The sequence below is a fragment of the Podarcis muralis genome, chromosome 14 (assembly GCF_964188315.1).
Source record: "Podarcis muralis chromosome 14, rPodMur119.hap1.1, whole genome shotgun sequence".
NCBI lineage: Eukaryota > Metazoa > Chordata > Lepidosauria > Squamata > Lacertidae > Podarcis > Podarcis muralis.
The window spans coordinates 6,938,806-6,962,552 of record NC_135668.1 but is presented as its reverse complement, the minus strand read 5'-3'; the positions used below and the strand labels follow the sequence as shown (position 1 = coordinate 6,962,552).

The following is a 23,747-nucleotide window of genomic DNA, read 5'->3' as shown; positions in this document are numbered from 1 at the left end:
TAAAACAAAATAACATTTCCTAAAAATTCAAAGCAGTCCGAGTGGTTTCTCCAGTCCCTTCCAACAGACTCTGCCTATTTGCATTTCCTTTTGAAAGCTCAAGGTATGTCTGTGAACAGAGGAAGCCCAGTGGAAGACAGACTCAGTATAACACGACCCTAGCAAATGAAATATATAATTAGTGGTTTCTGCCCTAGGCCCTTGCTGAAGGCACAGGATCTTGGGTTGTCAGTTAAGTATGTGGCCACTTCCCACTTCAGAATTACAGTCCAGCCTTTAATCTGGCTGCTTGCTGAAGCATGTCGATATGCCTTTCAAGCCTCTGATACAATGAGGAAGTGGCTCTCATTACAGCACTTGTGGAAAAGCAAGGGCTTAGGTAACCCCTGCAGGTTTCCAATGCAGAATATTTGAACACGAGAGATATGTTTGCACAGGGAATCTGTGCACAGGCAAAGCGCCAAACACCCCCTGCTTTTGTTTCCTAGTGGCAATAAATGGTTGAAGTCCCTGAGATGCTCCTAGAAATTTGGTTATCTGTCCAATTCACACTTCCCAAAATGGTGCATCTATCCTTCAAAATTCTGTTATCTGAATTTTGCAATGCAGTTTCCCCATCAAACAAAATGTGCACAAAATGCATATATCAGCGAAAACAACAGGTGAAAATAATATTAGGGTAAATTGCTTGCAAAAATGTGTATATTAAGAGAAATGTGCACTTAAGTGCTGACCACTGTCCACAAGGACTTCCAAATATATCACAAAGTGATGCAGATATGTAGTGATCTGAACTTAAGGACTGGAAAAACTAGAAACTGAAACCAATAGATTTATCCATGCCTAGATACTCCAAGAGATATCCATCTAGGTTGGAATTACAGAAGTTTTCAAGCATAGGGCACATACAATTGCATAATGGAGAAGTACTTCCTCTGTTACTGAAATCGTCACATTCGGGGGTAGCCTTCGTCCAGAAATGAAATATCTGTGGAATGGAATGTAACTTTGCTAGTCAAACTTCCAAATGCCCCCAACTCTATCTCCTTCACTCATCACAGGCATTTCTTACAGAGAAATATGCAAGGAAGCAACTGGTGTGTGTGTTGATGAATGGTACACAGGGTCTGAGGCAGCATGGCTCCAAATTCCAGTCTCTGGGGAACAATAGCAGGAGTTCCCTGTCTACTGTCCTCAGTGACCAACTTCCTACTGGGCTTCCTAAAGGCATCTGACTGGTCATTGTGGAAAATAAGATTCTGGACTAGGGCTCTTCTTAGGTTCTTAGGATCTACATATGTTTATCAAAAAGAAGTTCTGACTGCTTAGGAAATGGATATAAGTGGCTGTGAAATCTGCATTAGTTGTGGGTGAGAAGGGGGGAGATTATGAGAGGAACAAGTCCATAGTGTTACCCAATAGCAGAAACATATAATCAGAGCAGTGACGTGGTACAGCTCTAATTGGGCTGAACTATTTCAGACGACAGGTGGGTAATGCATAGTTGAGTGTTCTGCCATATGAAACAGCTCCCCAGACATACAAAGCTAGGTGGTTAGGCTAGAACCTTCCTCCTTGATATAACAGTTTTGTTTATCCATGGTGTTTGTTATCTGGGGAACTCACACAGGCAGTACAAAACAGAACTGCCCAGCAAAAGCTGCACTCCATGCCTGTTCTGTGTGTTTCAGCTCTAACACCTATAATCAAATTCCTCCTACTGATTTCAGCATTTCATCAAATTGCACTAACTCTTCTAGGTAAGAGAGAATAAGGTTTATAATTTCACTGAAATATGTTTCCTAGGTGATGTAGTTTTAAGGCTCTGAGTGTCCTTTAGAAGCAAACTACCCTCATTGGCAGGACAGTAGAGCAGTGTGTTGCATTCTGGTTTTTTTCTTCAAGGATTCTGATCGCTGGGATCGCACTTCAGCATAATTTTTATCCCAAGCCCCTTCTTGGTGGTCTCAAAAGCCTCCACAGCTTTTTCCAAAGGAAAGCGATGTGTCACCAGTGGTTGGACGTTCACTTTTTTTGATGCAAGCATAGCAATTGCCATTGGCCACCTGCCAGAAAAGAGAAGGAAGGTATTTGCAAAAGCACCAAGTTTCAAGTAGCCTCTTGCGAAACAAACGGAGAGACAGAAGGACAGCAGCAGCTGGGAGAGTCAAGCACCAGGACCAGCTAAACATATCATGCCATTGAATTTCCTGCTACCTCGATGGTTTACTTGTTTTAATTTTATTCATTTTACAAAAACTTCTATAAGAAAGTTCTGCTCAGGAATTCTAAGAAACCAAAAAAGACAATGCAGTATTCAAAGGCTGAGCCAGCCATCTTGATTCAGAATGGTGTTCAGTTGTATCCAATCAGAGATGAAAACCTCCTCCTTGATCTCGGGAACCATCATGCAGAATTTGGTGACTACATCTAAAGAGGCATCGAAATGCACAGCCAACGGACAACTTTCCAAAATGTAAAGTAGGAACATAGTTTGATTTCCATGGAGACATCTTAATGTCAGAGGGTCAAGTGATTAATTGTAAGAAGCAAAGGCATTCTCTAATAACAGTTCACATCATTTTTAAAGTCACTAGTTGGTCACTATTTTCTCTTCCTCCTTTTTAACTTTGTAAGCTCAGGCACTAGATTGAATGCCTTTATAGGTGTTACCATATTTTTTCACATTGAGCTTCACGCCACATTTGTATTAGCATTGTACAATGAATTATGTTTGGTTCCTATTCAAACTTATCTTCTCATTTGCTTCCTGCTCACACCACCATGATAGAAGAGCTACAGGAGGCATATTTCTTTAGTTATGAGATTTATTTGATGAACTAACTCCTCTCTGTTGTTCACAGTTATAAACTGAACAGACTCCTGTGGCTCTGGAATGCCAATTTTTATAAAACTGCATCTATTACTTTCACTATTTGTCTCCTGAGTTTTCATTCATATTTGTTTTAAGGTTATGCGCTGCAGGGGTCAGCAAACTTTTTCAGGAGGGGAACGGTCCACTAATCCCTTAGACCTTGTGGGGGACCGGACTATGTTTTTTGGGGGGAATGAACGAATTCCTATGCCCCACAAATAACCCAGAGATGTATTTTAAATAACAGCACACATTCTACTCATGTAAAAACACGCTGATTCCTGGACCGTCCATGGGCCGGATTTAGAAGGTGATTGGGCCAAATCCTACCCCCGGGCCTTAGTTTGCCTCCCCATACTCTAGCGTGACTATGGTTCCCCAATACAGCATTAGTTACAAATGCTGCATTGCCCCATCCATTATTTGTCTGCAAAAACCCCAACCACAAAATGTTTTATATATGTATGGTAGCAAGCGATGTTGCATGTAAGAATAGATAGAAGAATGAACTATAAATTAAGAGGAAATGACAATGAAAACATGGTGAGCTAGCTATTGACACAAACTTTGCACCTCAGTTCTGAGCGCTATGAAAAAAACTTTCACCAGACTTTCCTGCTCTTCAAAAGTGCATGTTTAATAACTATGAGGACCCACCACAAAAGGAACTGGAAAACCACACTTACAGATTGTACCCTAACTGCTTCCATGACTAAACCCCCCCTCCAAACAAAAACCTAATGTGTAGGAATGCCCTTAAAGAAATAAGTTTCAAATAATGAAAATAAAACACGTAGCAATTTCTTCTTCTCTAAGCTTCTCTAGATCATTTTTTTTTAAATTACAGTTTTCCAAATATAAAGACATTCCAATAGAATGCACGCTCCTCACAGATTTGTGACAGCTATAAACCAGGGGTGGGGAAGCCATGAACCCCTAGATCCTGCTGGACTCTGTCATTCCCCGCCAGCAGGGCCAATGGGGAAGGATGATGGAAGCTGTAGTTGAACAAGTTCTGGGAGGCCACAGACTCCAAGCCCATCTGCAAACTATAAAGTTGCACCCAGTTTTAACTCTGTGCTGTGGATAAGATCCTCATTTTCTTCTCTCCCGGCACTCTGGGCCAAATGCTTAGTGAGAAACTGGAGATATGCAAGCCTATCTCATGTGTGGCTGTTAAATAACTTACAAATGGGGAAACAGCACAAAGGGAAATGGTTAAAACTCTCCTTCCCTTGCATGCACTCCTGATCAAAATTCAAGCACTTTCCCCAGGGGCTGTTTAAATAACAACAACAACCAGGAGACTCTTTTACAAATGTCCAACGCCTTGGCCCTCTGTTGCTCACTGGAGGGATAAGGGTGGCTCTAAATCTCTTATACAGATTTCACTGGCTCGCCCTATTTGGACTTGCACTGACACTGCTTTAATATTCTGCAAAGCAGTTTATGTGCTACATATTCATCCTTATGTGAGGCTCTGTGTCAAAATCTAGCTTTTAAAAACGAGGCAAATTAAAAAAGCAATGGAAATGTTTCGAAGATTATAAATATATTGTTCTAAGAAGGATATGCTAATATGCCTAGAATAAAAATGTCAAGTATATCTATGATTTGGAAAAGAGAAGAGATAAAAGAAATACAAAGAATGATACATTTGGAGAATGCAAAGATAAAGGTGGAAATAGAGATTTAAAGAAGTCGAATTGTGGCGGAGGGAAGCTTTGGGTGGGTGGGTGGAGTATTATATAATAAGTATGTAATATTTGCTTTCAGTGTTTTTGGATCGTTTTCAGTCTTTTTTTCTTTCTTTTTTGTTTTTGTTTTACTGTACCACTTAACCAAAATAAATAAATAAAATTGGGGGGGGGGGAGGGAAAAAAATGAGGCATTCCATTTTTCCTCCTTGCATCAGTTAAAAAAACCACCAGTGGCGTAGCGTGGGGGGTGCAGGGGGGGCCGGCTGCACCAGCCACAACATGGGGGGGGGGGGGCGCGCTCGCACTCACAGTGCTAAAATCAGTGCTAAAATCCACGGGTTAGGGGGCGCAAATTACTTGCCTTGCCCCGGGTGCTGACAACCCACGCTACGCCACTGAAAACCACCATCTGTATCTCTAGAAAATACTCACGTATTGCAGTATCGAAATACCCCTCGGATGTCCACCTCCCGCACAGCAGCATTCACAATGGGCAACGTGACCATCTCAGGTCCTAGCCCCACCAAAACCAGAGTCCCTCCAGAACGTGTTGCCTAAAGACAAAAGGAGAGACCCAAAATAAATGCGCATCTCCAATCAAGGATGACATGAGAGGACTCTTTCCGCCGACTTGGGGAGAACTCTTTCTAGCCTTGCAAACTGGGACAAAGTCCGAGGTGAGGATCTTAGGGCAGCTTCGTCGATGCAAACTAGCTTGTAAGAGAAACAGCAGCAGACGATGCATGCAAAAATCTCACCTAACCTCAGGAGGTTGGGGTCCCCTGGAGAAGGGCCCTTTTTGAAGTTCTTAAATGACAGTGCTGTAAACAAAAAATTGCCCTATTTCCTTATGGGGTACCCAAGAGCCCATATAGAGTCCTTACATAGGTTCCCTATTGGTAGGAGAGAATAACAGATTCCAACCAGAGAATATTGAGAAGTAAGCTTGATCTTTATTGATCTGTTGCAACAGGGTGCTCCCCTCACCCGCAGGAGAGGAGGAGGAACCCAGAAAAATGGCCCGCGAGGCCTTATAAAGACTTTTGAAATTGCTACCCTGTAGATCAAGACCATCCCCAGAAACATCATACATACATCACAGAAGGGGTGTAACCTAAGACCACCCCTCAGATACATCATACCTACATCACAGAAAAGGTGGTCTAAACAGAAATTTGAATGTTGTTTTTCTCCTGTCCTTGTTTATCTCCTGTCTGGCAGGTTACTTGATTGGATTGCCTGGGGAGCCCGGCCAGCCTTTTGTAATGATAAATACTTAGTTCCTGGGCCAGGTCACAGGCTTACACCCTATTCAAACACAGACATACCCTTAAGACAGGATTTGTGAAGGAAAAGACAATGGGGAGTCTTTCCAACTTTGACCTCGCAGAGAAAACATTTGCTCAGTTTAGGAATCAAAATGGCTTCAGGTCGGTCTTCCTGTGCTGATCTATGTATGTGCGGTTATGAACGTTACCATATATCTAAGACCTCGAAATTCCTATCACAACAGGCAGCTTCATCACAGACAATACATTTGTCAGATGCTGTTATAAAGATCTCTCAGCATAAAAAAGATAATTTCCATGTGTGTTTTCTCTCATTTCCTCCAACAGCAATAATCTCCACATTGCAAGGAAAAATTAATGCGGGTGAGCTAAGAGAGACTCACATATATTCCCGTCTGGATAGCGGCCTGGGCTCCGGTGCATTCCACCGTGATGTCAGGCATGCAACCAAGCGCTTGTTCCACGAGGTGGGCCACCTCCTCTGGGCTCTCACTCTTTATCTGGACTGCGAAATCAGCCCCAATTTCCTTAGCCTTTCCAAGGCGGGGAGCTGATAAATCTACAGGGGGGTTGGAAAGACAAATAACAAAAACAATGGCACGGACGGCATCAGAGCAGCATGCAGGTAACTGTGGATGAGCACACCCCATACATTTAAAGCACATAGGTAAAGGTAAAGGGACCCCTGACCATTAAGTCCAGTCATGGCTGACTGTGGGGATGCAGAACTCATCTCGCTTTACAGGCCGAGGGAACTGGCATTTGTCCGCTTCCGCAGACACTTTTTCCGGGTCATGTGACCAGCATGACTAAGCTGCTTCTGGCAAAACCAGAGCAGCGCACGGAAACAGCGTTTACCTTCCCGCTGGATGGGTACCTATTTATCTACTTGCACTTTGGCGTGCTTTTGAACTGCTAGGTTGGCAGGAGCAGGGACCGAACAATGGGAGCTCACCCCGTGGCACGGATTCGAACCGCTGACCTTTTGATCGGCAAGCCCAAGCAGCACAGTGGTTTAACCCACAGCGCCACCCGCGTTCCTTTAAAGCACATGCCTTCCCCCAAAGGAAATGGGAACTATAATTTGTTAAGGGTGCTGGGAGTTGTAGCTCTGTATTCTGGGTTGCTGAAATAAGACTTTGGTTTTTGAAGCTGGGTGAATCTTTGAAGTGGGTGAAGCGAGAGAGAGGACTGCATATGTAACTTGGACGTATGCAAATGTGAAATGTGGCTGCGGCTTCTTATTCCCCCTGTTCCTTATCCTTTGGGTTGAGCAATTATTAACAAAACCCACAGTACAAAATCAAATCTGCTGATAAATTGTTCTTATCTTGTGTATATTTGAGCTTTGTACTGAAACATCACCTCACCTTTTGCTTTACAAGGTATTTTGACCCTAGCTGCATTTCCACCCCCACGCCCCCACCCCACATTGGTTAATATATTTGCCAGCTTTGGATAATGCATCAATGCATCTGACAAAGATGATAAGAACAAACCCTCCTCAGTCAGGGAATAGGCCCACCTAATCCAGAACCCCTTTTCCACCAATGGTCGACCTTTTTTAAAGAACCACAAGACTTCTTGTAGTTGAGGCTTCAACCAAGACTTCAAATCAGTGAACTTCCATTTCATTGTTCTGCATGGGACAATGACAATAAAGATATCGTATCGTATTTCTGAGCTCCCTGCTCTCTCCTCGTGAAAGCAAGAACACCAAGGAATTCTGCAAGAATAATCTGCAGGAATCCTGAAAAATGCTAACTGGTCATAGTTTGTAAATTATTATTCTGGGAGTTTGACTCTTCATGTGTAGATGAGACTGGCCACCGGCTTGCCTGACTCTGGTGATATGCACGAGTAGAAAATATTGAGATAACACCAAAGTTTTAATCAAACACTTTTGCTTTTTCCACAGTCTCTGAGAACTGGGCCTAACTGTCAAGGGGCAGTTAATCACATTACACTTCATCTTTTCCTGGCACTTGCCTTGACAACCTTAGTACTTAACGCCATGTAAACCCAGGGGACCAAAGTGAGTGTCATTACGGCACAAGGTGTCAAAGAGTTGGAAAATCTAACTTACCTGTTATCACCACTTGTGCAGCCCCCATTGCCTTAGCAATAAGCAAAGTCACAAGTCCAATGGGTCCTGGAAGATGAGCAAAAGAAAAAATAAGGAAGTGTTCTATTACCCTTTGACATTTGTTTCCAGGTTGGTTTACAAGATGAAGATCTTTCCTAATACATATTTTCCTAAGGATGTTGTCACGCTGCCGTTTGTGTGACTGCCAACAGGAGGCGCTGCAAACTGCAACATGACAACAAACTGGGCCATTGCAACAGCACTGGGGGATGAAGAGAAGGGACTCAGGTGGGCGGGTAGCCCTGGCCAGCAAATGGAGGTTTGCTGAGGTCCATGGGGTGATTTTGGTGTGGAGTATGGGGAGAGGTGGCTTTGGTGAGGAGCAAACGTGGGTGGCTTGGGCAAGGGGGTTGCGGTAGCTGGGGTTAGCAAGCAAGGAAATCATGGGCGCAGCCATTAGCAAAACAAGAAAAATGGAATATAATTTTAAAGCACAACCCAAGGGTAGGGCCTTTTCTGTTGTGGAATGCCTTGCCATGTGAATCTATGAGGCCTCATCTCTATATTGCTTCAGGTAGTTGGTGAAGACCTGGCTCTTTTAAAATTCCTTCACTTAGGCTGTCGCTGGTTTAGTTCTTTGTTTACCTTGTGCTGCTGGAATTGTTCAAACTGCTGGATATGGTTACATTATTTTTTTGATTGTGGGAAGGGATCTTTGAGGATGGTATTTGGTTTTACTGCTTTTAATACTATCTTATGTTAAGAATGGGACGCGAGTGGTGCTGTGGGTTAAACCACAGAGCTTAGGACATGCCGATCAGAAGGTCAGCAGTTCGAATCCCCGCGACGGGGTGAGCTCCTGTTGTTCGGTCCCTGCTCCTGCCCACCTAGCAGTTCGAAAGCACGTCAAAGTGCAAGTAGATAAATAGGTCCGGCGGGAAGGTAAACGGTGTTTCCGTGCGCTGCTCTGGTTCGCCAGAAGCGGCTTAGTCATGCTGGCCACATGACCCGGAAGCTGTATGCCGGCTCCCTCAGCCAGTAAAGTGAGATGAACACTGCAACCCCAGAGTCGGTCATGACTGGACCTAATGGTCGGGGGTCCCTTTACCTTTACCCTTGGGCTGGTCCAGAGAATCCAGCTGGTGATTATTATAAAGGTAAAGGGACCCCTGACAGTTAAGTCCAGTCGCAAACAACTCTGGGGTTGCTTTCAATCTGCTAGGTTGGCAGGAGCAGGGACCGAGCAATGGGAGCTCACCCCGTCGCGGGGATTCGAACCACCAGCCTTCTGATCGGCAAGTCCTAGGCTTTGTGGTTTAACATAAAGCACATTGCAATAGTTGAGTCTTCATGACTTGTTATGAAAAAGCTGTTTCCTGATTTGCAACATATCCCCATGTGAGCCTCATGCACTGCCCACTGGACTCGGAGATGGCTACTTAGCTTGGATAAACAAAGAACAGCAAAACAGGGTATTCCTTACCAGCACCACAAATTAAGACCTTGCTTCCCAGAGTCACTCCGGCTCTTCGGCAGGCGTGGATTCCCACAGAAAGAGGTTCAATGAGGGCACCTTCCTCATAGGTCACATTGTCTGGAAGTCTGCAGCAAGACAAGGCAGAGAAACATGTCACACACAAAAATCAGAATGGTAATGGAAGAAAGTTATGATCTACCGCAGTGGTTCGCAACTGATGGTCCGTGGGTCTGCATAACCCACCCAGGGGGTCGGCGGCACAGACCTGTAAAGTGTCTTAAGCATCCCATGGCAGGGAAGGGCAGGAGCCTGGTGTCAGGATTGTGGCCCCTGGATCTGGGGGAAGGGCTACCCAGCTCAGTCACCTTTGGTAGATGGGGGCTGCTATCTCTCCTGCCATGGCTGCAGCCCCTCCTTAAGTGGCCTTGGGGCCACCTGGGAAAAGTGAGCAGGTGGGTCACTCCCAGAAGGGACCTTTCATACTGGCACACAGCTTGGCTTTTCGAAAACAGGCAGTCAGCAGTACTTGGCTAACTGGGAACCACTGATCTACTGAATCAGAAACACCAGTAGAGAGGCAGATTCCAGAATAACAAATATCCTCCCAAGTCCATTTAGACCCGGTCAAAGTTCCCACCTCTGCTTTGAAATGTCATCCGACGCTAACTTGGATTTGGCCTATTAACCTTAGAACTGCTGAAGCACAGCTGTTAAGTGTCTAAAGAAAGAGCAGAATTCCTTACTAGGAAATCACATTTTCAGACAAACGCATTGCTTGTGACCTCCCAGGTTGACCAGTGGGCCTTGAAATTCACAAGTTAATCTACTCATCTAAGGAGGGCAGAGTTGTTGGGGGTTTTTTGGTCCCTTCAACACTGGCTAAAGCTCTGTTTTTCTGAGGAAGGATGTGAAAAGCCATTGGGCAAAGACCCATTATCCTCCCATTCATTACCAGCGAGGCTCTGGGAACTGCCGCTCTGAGACGGGCACAGGGGTCTCCTAATGGTTTTCAGCACCCTTAAGAAACTTCTTTGGGGGGAGCCATGACTGTTTAAAGTAGCACAATACCGCTTTTAATGTATAGTACAGATGGGGTCTGAGTAAGATTAGCATAGTACCATATTTTGGGATTCCTTTCCTCTAGAACTCATGATAAATATTTAGAAGACATAACTGAACTAATACAAAAATGTGTATCTATGACTGAAGACCCTTGGCAAAGAAAGGGGAACAGAAAGCCGCCCCCCCCCCAAAAAGTCTATTCGTGAGAACACTGTATTTTCAGCATTTATATAAATGGGATTCTCTGCATAATCCCAAAACACACAGTGCCCATCATAATTAGTAATGGCGTACAATGGTCTTGTTGAGTTGCTTCAAGTCTACTGTGCAACATTTAAAAGAATGGTCTGTCAGATATCAATGAGAGGGGCCATAAAAGCTGACAGGAATTCTTAAATATCACCTGAATTAGAACTGAAAACAAGAAACCACCAGCAAAAATCACACTCAATTTTCCCTATTCACTTGTTCATTAAGATACTGTTTCCCATTTTATTTGTCACCCCAGTCATGGTATTGTATAGTCTAGATATGCAAGATCAAGACTTCCGGACCAGCAGACTTCTGGACTTAAAGATCAACAATAACAATTTGCGCAAAACCACACTCAGTGGAGAAAATCCCTTTGGCTAGCATGTGTTCCTATTACAGGTATTTGCAACTAACTTGTAGCAAAAGTTTGCATCATGCTTGTAATAGCGGCACAGGTTCCCATCATCAGGAGGAGTTGCACAGAAGAAGATGCTTGGAGACAGGTTGTATCGGCCAATTTTGCAGAATTCATCTGTTTCTCGGGGAACTCCAGGCTCAATAGCCACTCGGTCACCTGGGACACATCAAGGATGAAACAAGATAAGAGACTGGACTAATTGTCATGTAGAGGTGATCTGCATCTTGGGATCAGAGATCAGACTGCCTAGCACAAAATATATCAAAACATACTAGGAAATCACATTTTCAGACAATGCAGCTTAACATCCTAGCATCTGTAGGTGAACTCCAAGCCATTTTCACACATATTATCTCAGTAAAACTTCCAACAGCCCCAAAAGTTGTGCCAGGACCATTACAGTGGTACCTCTGGTTATGAACTTAATTCATTCCAGAGGTCCGTTCTTAAGCTGAAACTGTTCTTATCCTGAGGTGCGCTTTCACTAATGGGGCCTCCCACTGTGAGCGCACCTCTGACGCATGATTTCCGTTCACATCCTGGGGCAAAGTTCACAACCAGGAGCAGCTACTTCTGGGTTAGCAGAGCTCATAACCTGAAGCATTCGTAACCAGAAGTGTTCAAAACCAGAAGTACCACTGTACCTTTATATTTCAGGTGATGTGGCTTAGATAATAACTGAATGCCTAAGGTCACCTAGTGAGTACATGGTACAAGTCAGTGAGATTTTAAGTGAGCACAGAGATGGGGAACCAATCACCCTCCAAATGTTGTTGGACTCCAACTCGCATTGGTGAACGTGGCCAATGGTCAAGGAAGATGAGAGTTGCAGTTCAGCAACATCTGGAGGGCTATATTATCTCCACTGTAATACTAAAACATTCAAATCAGGTTTCCATCACTTCCAAACTCAGCAGGTGGATGTCTGAGAAAGAGTTTCCTTTGAGGATTTCTGACATTTCATCCAAACACAAAAGTTTAGGATCAGAATTTTCCTTCTCCTAAATGGGCTACCTTCCCAGGTTGACAAGCCTCACCTGCCCCTTACTTCCCTCTACAACATGTGCAGAAACCGCCTTCTTGACCGTTGGACCCACTATTGGCCTCGTCTGCTCAATCTGACAGAGCCTGTTTTCACATGCAGGGAAAGTCCCTAACTCACTGAAGGTCTGAGACCCATCAACTACCCTCACATGGTTCAATTGGCCAATCAAAGCCGTTTCCTGGGTGTGGCCGCTGTTGCATGCTGACTGCTTCCAGGAGCCACAGGTGAGAGCTGAGTGCAGGATGGGGACCAAAGGTGGACAAACGACCCCAGAAGTATGACATGTCCCCCCACCAGAGGTCCTACCTCTTCCCTAACGCCACATACACCCCACAAAAGACATTAATATATCCTAGAGATCTCACCAGCCATCAAAAGGAGGTATGTAATCACCATGGTCACTTTGATCTGTGGATGAAAGTCTGTTTATGGTGCCACAAGCACCACTTTGCATGCTGGGATTTGGTCATGTGCTTGTAGCGCTGTGGCACCATTTCTGTGGAATTCTTTTCCATTAGAAGTGAAGGCCCAACATAGTCGTGCTTTCAACGTTCCATTTTTTCCCCTATCTCTCTAGTCTCCCTAAATTCACCAGTTTTATTTCTGAAGTTTTAACTGCTTGTTGCTTTTTATGTCTTAATATTGTTTTTTATTTTATGGAATATGTTTTATATTCTGTTCTCCACCTTTTATGCTTTCTTATTGTTTGGCTGTACTGTACTGTACTTTGTATTCTTGTACAACACGGTCTGGTGGAGTTGCTTTTTACATGAGATTATAAGGTGCTTTGTGGAGGAAGTGGGGTATACATGTTTAAATAAAATAAAAATGAATGAATAAATGAAGGCCCATGCTCACCTTTCTTTAATTTGGTCACTGCGGACCCCACTTCGACAACTGTTCCTGAAGCCTCGTGGCCCAGCACTATGGGGTTCTTCACAACAAAATCCCCAATTCGTCCATGTGTCCAATAATGGACGTCAGAGCCGCAAATCCCTACAGAATGCATCTTCAAAAGCACCTCTGGGGGAGAAGAGACAAATCAGAGAGTGAAATCTCCTCAGGGAAAATCTCTTATCCGCAATGCAAATACACCACTATCAAGAAAACAGTGGACGGCTTGGAAATCACTTGGCTTTTCAATATTTGTGTTTCTAGTTATTTTCTAAGTGGAAATGCCTGGAATATTGACATTTCTTTTCTGGTTTCTTGCCAGAAGGTTCCTAGAATGTTTCAAAGATGTAATATCTAGTGCAGGCAGGTTTGAGTCATAGCCAGTTGAGTTTGGCAGCCGTTGCCTAGCCTGTTTTCCATCTCACATTACCTGCTGATTCATGTATGCCCATCAATCTACCTGCTTGCTATTTTGTATCTGTTACGAGTGGTAATCCGCTAATGGGCTTGCTTCGCAAGACGAAAAAACCGCAAGACGAAGAGACTCGCGGAACGGATTCTTTTCGTCTTGCGAGGCACCACTGTATATAACTCAGGCCACTCATTCCACACACCCCCCCATGAGACAGTACAGAAATGGCAGCATCTAACTAACCCCTGCAGGGACGTGGGTGGCGCTGTGGGTTAAACCACAGAGCCTAGGACTTGCCGATCAGAAGGTCGGCGGTTCGAATCCCCGTGACGGTCCCTGCTCCTGCCAACCTAGCAGTTCAAAAGCACAACAAAGTGCAAGTAGATAAATAGGTACCGCTCCAGTGGGAAGGTAAACGGCGTTTCCGTGCGCTGCTCTGGTTTGCCAGAAGCGGCTTAGTCATGCTCGCCACATGACCCGGAAGCTGTACGCCGGCTTCCTCAGCCAATAAAGCGAGATGAGCGTCACAACCCCAGAGTCGGTCATGACTGGACCTAATGGTCAGGGGTCCCTTTACCTTTACTTTAACTAACCCCTGCGGCAGGTGAACCTTCATTCCAATGCACAAGCAGCAGAATATGTGAAATGGAGACATGTGAAAGATACAACAGCTGGTTCTTTGGCTGCAGAAATCGCAAGGTGCTTTCTCCTCCTAGCCAGAGATATCTACTGCAAGCTTCTGAGAGCTCCATCTTTCATGTGTCAATTTAGAGAAAGAAGAACTTACAAAATTGGCACTGGAGTGGGGGGCGGGGGCGGGGTCACATTTCCCCTGAATATTATGACTGTTTATGCCTTGAAGAGTTAGCTAAGAATTGAAATGCTTACCATTATGCCTTTCACTGAACCAACTGTATTGCTAAGGCAATAAATTAGCCTTCAGTGGAGGGTGAAAGATTTAATCTGAATACTCAAGGAGCCTGACTTTATTTTGCACCAACATAGTAATGATTCATCTGACAAGAGGTATAAAATACGTTTTGTTTAAAAAAAAACCCACAAGCTGAATGACAGCTAGCCTAAACAGACCTACCGTTGGGACCTGGTTCAGGTACTGGCCGGTTTTCCTGCAAGGAAACAAAGGAGACAACATTCAGCTTTCTTGAAAACTTTCTGTTGCTTCCTCTAGGTCTAGGATTATATTGAAGGCTGGTTCAGGTCGCCTACTATAGCAAATTTCTCACCATCCTAAAGGCCAACAGTGCTTGGCTTATACTGGAAGAACACTATTCAGAGGTAGAAAACTGGGAATAAAGCAAACAGGGGTATTTGAGCCACTTGTGGGTCGAAATATGAGCAACTTCTTCCAATTGCTGTGAAGCTGAGTCTACAAGGACTGTGCTTGCACACAACTTAGATGAATTGACTGGGTAGTGCTAATGAATCCAAAGAGGATGAACTTATTACATTGCACCAGCTTGAATCTAATCAGAATTAAATCCTACCAAGTTCAACTGATTTTTTTAAAAAAAACTATTAAGGTAGGATTAGTGGGTTAATTCGGATTGCAACCTTGATCTTCCTAGCCTGATGTAAGATTTTGCCTAGTTGCTTCCCAATAATTTTTACACAGGGAAATAAGATACGTCAATATATCAGAACGAAACCTATAAAAACTCTTCTTTCCACTAGGCAAAAAATGGTAAAGTTCTTAAATATGATCAGAAAGTTTGTATGTTTCCTTCCAAGTCAATTCTGATTCTGCACCACTTTAATTCTGAGAAGAAATGTTCAAAAATTTAGCACTTTCAATGAAGACTCAAGTAGGATTGCCTTCTGCCCTCGTTGCAACAAGCTTTTTGAACACTCTAAATGCAATGTTCAAATTGAAAAGCTTCAGAGAAAGTACACTCACGGGGCAATCCTATGCATGTCAATTCAGAATTAAGCCCCAGTGAGTTCCATAGGACGAGATGGTTGGACAGTGTTCTCGAAGCTACAAACATGAGTTTGACCAAACTGCGGGAGGCAGTGAAAGACAGGAGTGCTTGGCATGCTCTGGTCCATGGGGTCACAAAGAGTCAGACACGACTAAACAAGAGTTCCATAGTACTGCAAACTCAGTCTTCACCATTTAAAGAAAAGTGAGTAATAAGTAAAAGGAAAGTGTGATGAAATATCTAAAACTGCTGTAGAGATGCTGTGGAGCCTGCAAGTAAGTCTTTAATGTTTAGCCAGTGAGCAAACATAATATTGGTTGTGGGTGAGGGATCCATGTCCAAGATGACAAAATCTCAACTGGTGGCTTCCAACTTAACAATTCAGCTGGCACGAGGACTTTTAGCTACATGATGGAATCTACCTGCCTGCTCATCTCCCTGCGCACCCTGTAAATCAGCTCTGGGTGGGGTGGGGGGTGTTAAATGAACCTTTAGAACAGAATGAGGGGTCACATGAGGAGGGGAGAGGGGGAGGAAGTTCCACTGTACAGCTAAAAGTTCTTTTTGCTAGAGCTACCACCCAAATAGCTAATCATCTGATTTTAGCCTGCTCTTAAAAAAATGTGATCCTAGCATTAAGAAACCAGAAACATTTGCTTGCACCAAGATGGCGCCCTTACTGCAAATAGGTCACATCCAACCATAGTTGTTATGCACATGGCTTCTCCCAAAGAATCCTGAGGGGTAAACTAAAGTTCCCAGGATGCTTTGGGGGACAACATATGCTTTAAATGGATGGTGCATAAACTCATCATTACCTATCTGTTGTGAGGAAAGCAACATTCCATAACTACGGAGAAAATGCTAATAGTTCACTATCAGCCTTGTGACTATACTCCAGTGGTAAATCTTCCTTTCTTATCAGAATTCAAGACATCAGAGAGGTTAACGTTGATTAAAATTCCACAGTAGCAGCCAAAGTTCTCGCAAGGAAAGCAGCACATGGGAAATGAGAAAAGAACAGTACAACAGCTTAGGATACTTCACAGCGGTGGCTTAAAACACAGCAAGGTCATTCCCCACCTGCTACCTTTCAAGCCACATTTGCACAGTGCTGAACACATCAGAGAGGGGTCAGGGATGTATTAACCCAACGCGCATGACCTTTTTTGTTTCCCTGCCCCAGCAACCCACCCACTTTCGGATTGCCCATTCATAAAGCTGTCATATGTGCATGCATGCTCATTTGCGCATGTGCAATGACTTGTCTCAAATGTGCACACCATTATTAAATACAAAGTGAATGCAGCTCAAGTTTTCTAGTTGGACTGTAGATGGTTTAAGAAGAAAAAACCACATAAACCAAAAGTTTTTGTCACGAAACTACAGGATTGCTATGAATTGTGACTAATGTATGTACGTAGCTTCAAGATTGAGCCGTGAGAATACACTGGATGTGGACATACCCTTAGAGCAATAGTGGTTGGTGGCAACTGTCTTCATTCCCTGTTCATGGCTTCCCAGAGTCATCTAGTCAACTTCTATGGGGTGAAAGATTCTGGACCAAATTGACCTTCATTTTGATCCAGCTAGGTGCTCATGTTCCATCTCAAGTTGATCAACAGCACAAGATTTATTTATCTGCATGCATTTATATACCACCTTGCTCCCAACATGGAACCCAAGGCGACATCCATGTGGTTCCCAGGCACTAACCGGACCCAGACCTGCTTAGCTTCAGCAAGATGGTGGCCTCATGTGTCACACACTGGAGCTATTAAGGTTTGGGTCATACTACGTAACTAATGAGCACATGCTATGTACCCATAAAGAGAGAAAAAGATCAGTGTTCACAAGCCGGGTAAAGGCAGAATGTCAATGCAGTGTGCCCATTAAACTGTTATGCATCAAGGAACTCCCTTGCCCTGAAATGCAAACGAGTTTTTGCAGCTATATTATCCTAGGCACACTTACTGTATTTTTTGCTCTATAAGATGCACTTTCCCATTCTAAAAAGGGGAAATGTGTGTGCGTCTTATGGAGCGAATGCAGGATGCGCGGCTAAGCCCAAAGCGAAAACAGGGAGACGGAGTATGTGCAGCGCTCCGTCTCGCTGTTCTAGCTTGGGGTTAGCTGCACAAAGCCTCCACAGGGCAGCGGGGTGCCTTCACCCCACTGCCCTGTGGAGGCTTCACAGGCTGTCCCCAAAGGCAGAACAGCAAGAGGCTATCCCAGAAGCCAGATCCCTCTTGCTGTTCTGGCTTCTGTGGTTCAGAATTTTTTTCTTCTTGCTTCCTCCCCCCAAAACTAGGTGCGCCTTATCATCCGGTGCGTCCTATAGAGCGAAAAATACGGTACCTGGGATCAAATGCCACTAAACAGCACAGGACTCACTTATGAGTAAATGCTCCATTTTTGCAAGTGGCATGGAATGCCCAATTCTATGCACATTTATTCAGAAGTAAGACCCACAGCATTAGATGGGGTCATTCTCTAGGAGAAGCTGTCACTCAGTGCTACAAGCACATGTTTTGAATGGAAATACTGGTAGTCCTTGGTGAAACCTCAAGGAAGGAGTGGGAAAGACCCCCTTCTGAAGACACGGACAGCTGCTGCGTCAATGGAGACAATCCAAACAGACCAATAATCCTACATTTGAGTATTTTTTTAAAGCCCTATCCTACTCATGCCGACTCAGAAATAAAACGTTCTGCTGAATTCAAGGGGCCTCCCAAGGGCAGGATTGCTTCCTGATGCTGCAAGCATACACCTGTCTACTCGAATGTCAGCCTCGCTGTGCTCAATGGGGCTTACTCCCTGGTAAGCGCGCACAGTCCTTTCTCAAAGCATTCTGGGCACTGTAGTTCGTGCAGCCTCGCAAAGCGATTGAGAGTCCCTTGAGGGGCAAACTACACTACCCAGAGTCCCTTGAGGGGAAAGCGGCGTTTAAATAAGGCCACGGCTGCTCCGCTCTCGCTTCAAGGGCGAGCTGGGGGCAAGTTTGCAACCGGGCGGCACACGCAGGCACGGCTCGAAAGGAAAAACCGAGCAAAGCCCAAAGGCCCGGCCTTTTTGCAAGGCGTTTTTGCAGCGTGCATGCATGAAGGCGGCTGAGGCTGCAGCCCCGGGCAAAAATAAACCGCGCCCAGCCGCCCCCCTCCCCGAATTGGAGGCCGCCATGCAACGCCCGCGCGCCCCCGCCCCGCCCGAGGTCGCAGGCCGCTTCTCCCCGAGGGAAAACGGCACGTTAAAGTCCAGCGGGGCCGTACCAGGCGCAAGTCGCCGGCCTTGTGCACCACCACCGACAGGTTCGCGCCGTCGGGAGCTGCCATCGCCGCGCGCTTCGCCGTCCGCTGAGGTGACGCGCCTCCAAATGTCGCCGCTGCTGCAGCCGCTTCGGCTCCTCAGCAGCCGGCCGCTTCTCGCCGCCCTCTGTTTGGTCGGGGAACTTTGTCCTCGGCGGCCGGCGAGGAGCGGGAGAGCTCGGACTTCGCCCCCCGCGGCCGGGCCTCGGCTCAGTGGAGCGGGGAGCTGTGGCGCGACGCCGCCTTGCCCCTCTCTCTACCTGTGAGGCCTGCATGCGCTATCCTCGTGGTGCTTATCTAGGGCACGTTGCCTACTGTGTGTTGGGCGTGTTGTTTGCTTACGCAAAAGGGGGTCCTCACACAAAACCCCACACAGAAGAATAAAATAATATTCCATTCTTGGAAGAATAGAAGCATCACCCCACCCCACTCACCATTCCTCTTTCCCCATCTTTTCTTCCTAACCTAATACTGCATGCAACACCTAATGACTCACAACAAAAGAAACTGATCTGGAGCAAACACAACTTGAAAAAGAGACAATGCATTAATTTTTGTAAACGGCAAAATCTTTAGGCTGGGAGAAGACTTTACTCCTCTGTGCGGCTCCAAGCAATCCCTCTTCTTGCATTGTTTTCACCAGCCGCCTGCAGCGTTCAGTCAGTAATTCCCTGGCTGCTGAACAAGCTGAGTCCTCTCTTTTTTTGGTGGGTGAGATTTACCCCACCACCCTTAGGGATTTTGTATGTGTGCTTTTGCAGATCTGAGGCTCCCAACCCTGTGTGTATCTTCCTCTTATGGGTCGATTTTGTATAAGGGAGTCCTTGGAGCAACCCCACAATTGCCTAACCTTTGCTCCCTTAGGTTCAGGTTGGGGGTTACAAGCAAGAGACTTCAGCCAGGAGATAGAGTGGTACCTCGCAAGACGAATGCCTCGCAAGACAAAAAACTCGCTAGACGAAAGGGTTTTTTGTTTTTTGAGCTGCTTCGCAAGACGATTTTCCCTATGGGCTTGCTTCGCAAGACAGAAACGTCTTGCAAGTTTGTTTCCTTTTTCTTAACACCGTTAATACAGTTGCGACTTGACTTCGAGGAGCAACTCATAGAACTCGGTGTGGTAGCCTTTTTTCAGGTTTTTAAAGACTTTGGTGATTTTTGAAGCTTTCCCAAAACTTTCCCAACACCGTGCTTCGCAAGACGAAAAAAATCGCAAGACGACAAAACTCGCGGAACGAATTAATTTCGTCTTGCGAGGCACCACTGTAGAATCAAAACAGTGGCCAGTGGTCCTGATCTAAACTACCACATAGAAGAAGCAGAGAGAAGTCCTGAACAATGGTTACATCCGTATTTTTAAGGTTTCTCAAAGTTTCTCAGAATAAATTTCCAGAAGCATCAAGACATCACAGATATGTCACAGAAAAAGTTGTGGTCTCAGGTAGAACCTGAGATCCAGGCATGGCCCTGTCACTCAAATATACTCCATCAGAGTACAAAGGAAAGCATATATAGTTCCATGGTCCCTGAGACAAGTCAAATATCCCCCTTTGTCTTGTTTGGGCTTTGTCCCACTATGGGGTGGGTAGGCATTGTGATTGAGATGGTCATTTGTTTGACACTTGGGGCAGAATATCACCCCTGGACTTGACTGTACATCTCTGAGATTATGGTGGCCTCGCTCACCTCTCCCCTTACACCTCACTTTCCTGGGTCCTAAATGCCATTGGAACTGAGAAGATTGATACCAAAATGTGATTTCTTATGAATTTCTAAAGTTTTCCCATTGAGCCTTTACATTGATAGGTTTATCAGTAAATTGCTATATCTGGTAATGTGATCTTTGCCTCATAGCATGGAGAGGCAAGGCTTTGGGGGGGGGGGCAGAAGGTCTCGGCCCACCTTCCAATTTCCCGGTAACAATTAAAAAAATTATATTGGGTATCTTACAGAGTTTCATAAAGTCTGCTGCACTATAACTGAATGAATGAAGGGCGGTATACAATTTTAATAAATAATATCTAAAATCTATATAACATAGCGCTTGGACTACTGCAATGCACTCTACGTGGGGCTACCTTTGAAGGTGACTCGGAAACTACAACTAATCCAGAATGCGGCAGCTAGACTGGTGACTGGGGGCGGCTGCCGAGACCATATAACACCGGTCTTGAAGGACCTACATTGGCTCCCAGTACGTTTCCGAGCACAATTCAAAGTGTTGGTGCTGACCTTTAAAGCCCTAAACGGCCTCGGTCCAGTATACCTGAAGGAGCGTCTCCACCCCCATCATTCTGCCCGGACGCTGAGGTCCAGCGCTGAGGGCCTTCTGGCGGTTCCCTCATTGCGAGAAGCAAAGCTACAGGGAACCAGGCAGAGGGCCTTCTCGGTAGTGGCGCCCGCCCTGTGGAACGCCCTTCCAGCAGATGTCAAAGCGATAAACAACTACCTGACATTCAGAAGGCATCTTAAGGCAGCCCTGTTCAGGGAAGTTTTTAACGTGTGATATTTTACTGTATTTGTGGTTTTTATGGAAGCCGCCCAGAGTGGCTGGGGAGGCCCAGCCAGATGGGCGGGGTATAAATAATAAATTATTATTATTATTATTATTATCAGATAATCTTATAAAAGTATAGACTATCATATACTGTACTATCATCATTTATACTAAGGGTGATTTCAATTATCCAAGTGTCTGTCCTTTTGAAGCCAATATAGCATTGTCCTATTGAGAGAAACTGCAAGCTTTACAGAAGCACAAAACATATGTGGGGGACGGGTGTCTGTGGAAATCCTAAGGGGGCCCCCTCCCTCAAAGCCCACTAAGGACTGCACATTTTATATATGCAATAAGCTCTAATACATTTGTAGCACGCTCTCCCAAATAATCCTGGGATCTGCAGTTGACCTATAATGTGTAGCTGACCTAGTTATAGTGCAACAGAGACTTTATGGATACCTGATATAATTTGTTTTTGTAGATATCTGATATAATTTTAATACAAAATAGATATGAGATATAGATGGATTCGCAGTGGTCATGAAATACCGATGGGGAGGGGGAGCAGGCAGTGGAATGGAGCCCTTTTGGGGGGACGGGGAATGGCTTAACTGAAGAAAAGAACACATTTCATCGTTTAATCACAAGTCACGCTTGTCTATACAGTTAACTGATCTCTCGTATTTGGGTGCTCACACTTAAAGTAAGCTAAAACACATGCACATTGGTGGGGGAAACAGCAGATTCAAGGGAACTCCAATGTTTGCAAAAGCACAATGAATCTTTGGGAACTTAAGGCGGTGGAATGTTCAGAGGGGGAAAACTGAAAGCAAGCAGGGAGGATTAATATTAGAATTAGAACTTCCTGTATAGAGCAGCTGGAATCCTAATCTGGGAGTGCTCTACACCATGAATTAGAACCTCCTGTCTTTGATACTTTATTTTTCAACCACAGGCTCAGGTAACACATGCACATTAGGGGTAAAGGTAAAGGAACCCCTGACCATTAGGTCCAGTCGTGACCGACTCTGGGGCTGCGGCGCTCATCTCGCTTTATTGGCCGAGGGAGCCGGCTGTACACTGCAACATTTTGTTGGAGGGGCCCTCTTGTAGACTACCTGCTGTAGAATATCAATTGGGGACTGTGTGCATGTTATGAGTAATATTTTATGATCCAATTTATAGCCTTTGTACCGTATGCTATAATTTTGCAGATTACCTATCATAGGCTATATCCATTTTGTACACTATATTAATCTCTCATGATCTGTCTGTTTCTCTAGTGGTTGCACTTCACGACCACTCAAGTCCCTTCTTGTTTTATGGGCACAGGATTGCCTGTCTCTACAAAGAGCCATAGAGCACCTGCTCTGCATGCCCAAAAAAGTTAAGTCTCAGTCGCTGATATAACAGTTCTGCTGGATCAAGCCAAAGGCCCACCTAATCCAACATCCTTTGTGGTACAACAAGATGCCTATGGGATAACATCAAGCGGGACCCAAATGCACTCTCCCTGCTTGGGACTCCCCAAATGCACACATATCTAAATATATAAACCATGTGTCTGAAATAGTACAGGAGAGCCATCCTAAAGCCATGTTGACTCTCCCAGTGACCTCAGATATTCTTCTGCAGTAAGGGAGGCAAATGGGGACAGCCTTCCCATTGTCTTTTCGCTTACAAATCCTGTCTTAAGGGTGTATTTGGGTATGAATAGGGTGAGCCTGTGAAATATACTCAGAGTCAAGTGTGGATTTCATGCTATTTATTCAGCTCATAGTAGCGAGGAATGGAAGTCCCCCCAAATTTCTGCTTTATATACATTATTTACACAATGGGCCCCACATGATTGGCTAATTTTGGGGTTCTCCTGTAGGTCAATCAAGTTGCGGCTTCACTTCCACCTGGAGTTGGATTGGGTGGCTCCTGCGGACCAATCAGACTGCTGCATTCTGGATCCTATTTTTCTAGGACCAATCAGACTGCTGCATTCTGAATCCTATTGTTCTAGGACCAATCAGACTGCTGCATTTTGGATCATATTCAACTCAGTACATAACAGCCTGTGACCTGAATTCAGGAACTAAAGAATTCAACCATCACGAAAGAATGGCCAGACTGCTGAGGCAATGCAATCAGCGACCATTATCAGGTATCCTGGCAGACAGGACTTCTGCTGTAGACTGCCTCCTATGATGTATGTATGATGATTTTGGGGTCTGCCTTGGCAAAAGAGGTTGGGCAATGTCAAAAGTCTTTAAAGGTTCCTGCACACTCTTGTTCAGGGTCTCTCCCTCTTGGGAAGGAGGGGAGGGAACTCTGTTGCAACAGAAAAGTAAATATCTGCCTTGCTTTCCACTGGATCCTGCCTCCATCCATTCTTTTCTGACCAGTCATGGACTTAGGGGACTCAGAGTCCCATGGGGAGTTGGGCAGCAAAAGCCAAACCCCAATTTTTACATCTATTTGGCAGTGGAGGTAGAACATAACCATTG

General features: G+C 44.9%; 1 protein-coding gene across 2 annotated transcripts; it reads right to left on the bottom strand.

Moving 5' to 3' along the window:
- Positions 1-1,761: 1,761 nt before the first annotated feature.
- SORD (sorbitol dehydrogenase) lies at positions 1,762-19,016 on the bottom strand. Of its 2 annotated transcripts, XM_028706085.2 has the most exons (9): positions 18,720-19,016; positions 14,604-14,637; positions 13,063-13,227; positions 11,156-11,315; positions 9,434-9,552; positions 7,951-8,016; positions 6,248-6,423; positions 5,008-5,129; positions 1,762-2,066 (listed from the first exon to the last, which is right to left on the bottom strand). In XM_028706085.2, exons 1-9 carry the CDS (start codon positions 18,780-18,782, stop codon positions 1,901-1,903), a joined length of 1,071 nt encoding a protein of 356 aa, XP_028561918.2. In that variant the 5' UTR covers positions 18,783-19,016; the 3' UTR covers positions 1,762-1,900. The 2 variants fall into 2 exon arrangements, with proteins under 2 accessions (XP_028561918.2, XP_028561921.2); XM_028706088.2 differs by lacking the exon at positions 14,604-14,637.
- Positions 19,017-23,747: the final 4,731 nt, after the last annotated feature.

Excerpts from the sequence above, each read along its gene's own strand:
- SORD (XM_028706085.2), bottom strand. The coding sequence starts at position 18,782 with ATGGCAGCTCCCGACGGCGCGAACCTGTCGGTGGTGGTGCACAAGGCC. Across the intron at positions 11,316-13,062 it reads AGTGACCAAATTAAAGAAAG|GTGACCGAGTGGCTATTGAG; the intron begins GTGAGCATGGGC and ends GATGTGTCCCAG. Across the intron at positions 9,553-11,155 it reads GATGCAAACTTTTGCTACAA|ACTTCCAGACAATGTGACCT; the intron begins GTTAGTTGCAAA and ends GTCTTGCTGCAG.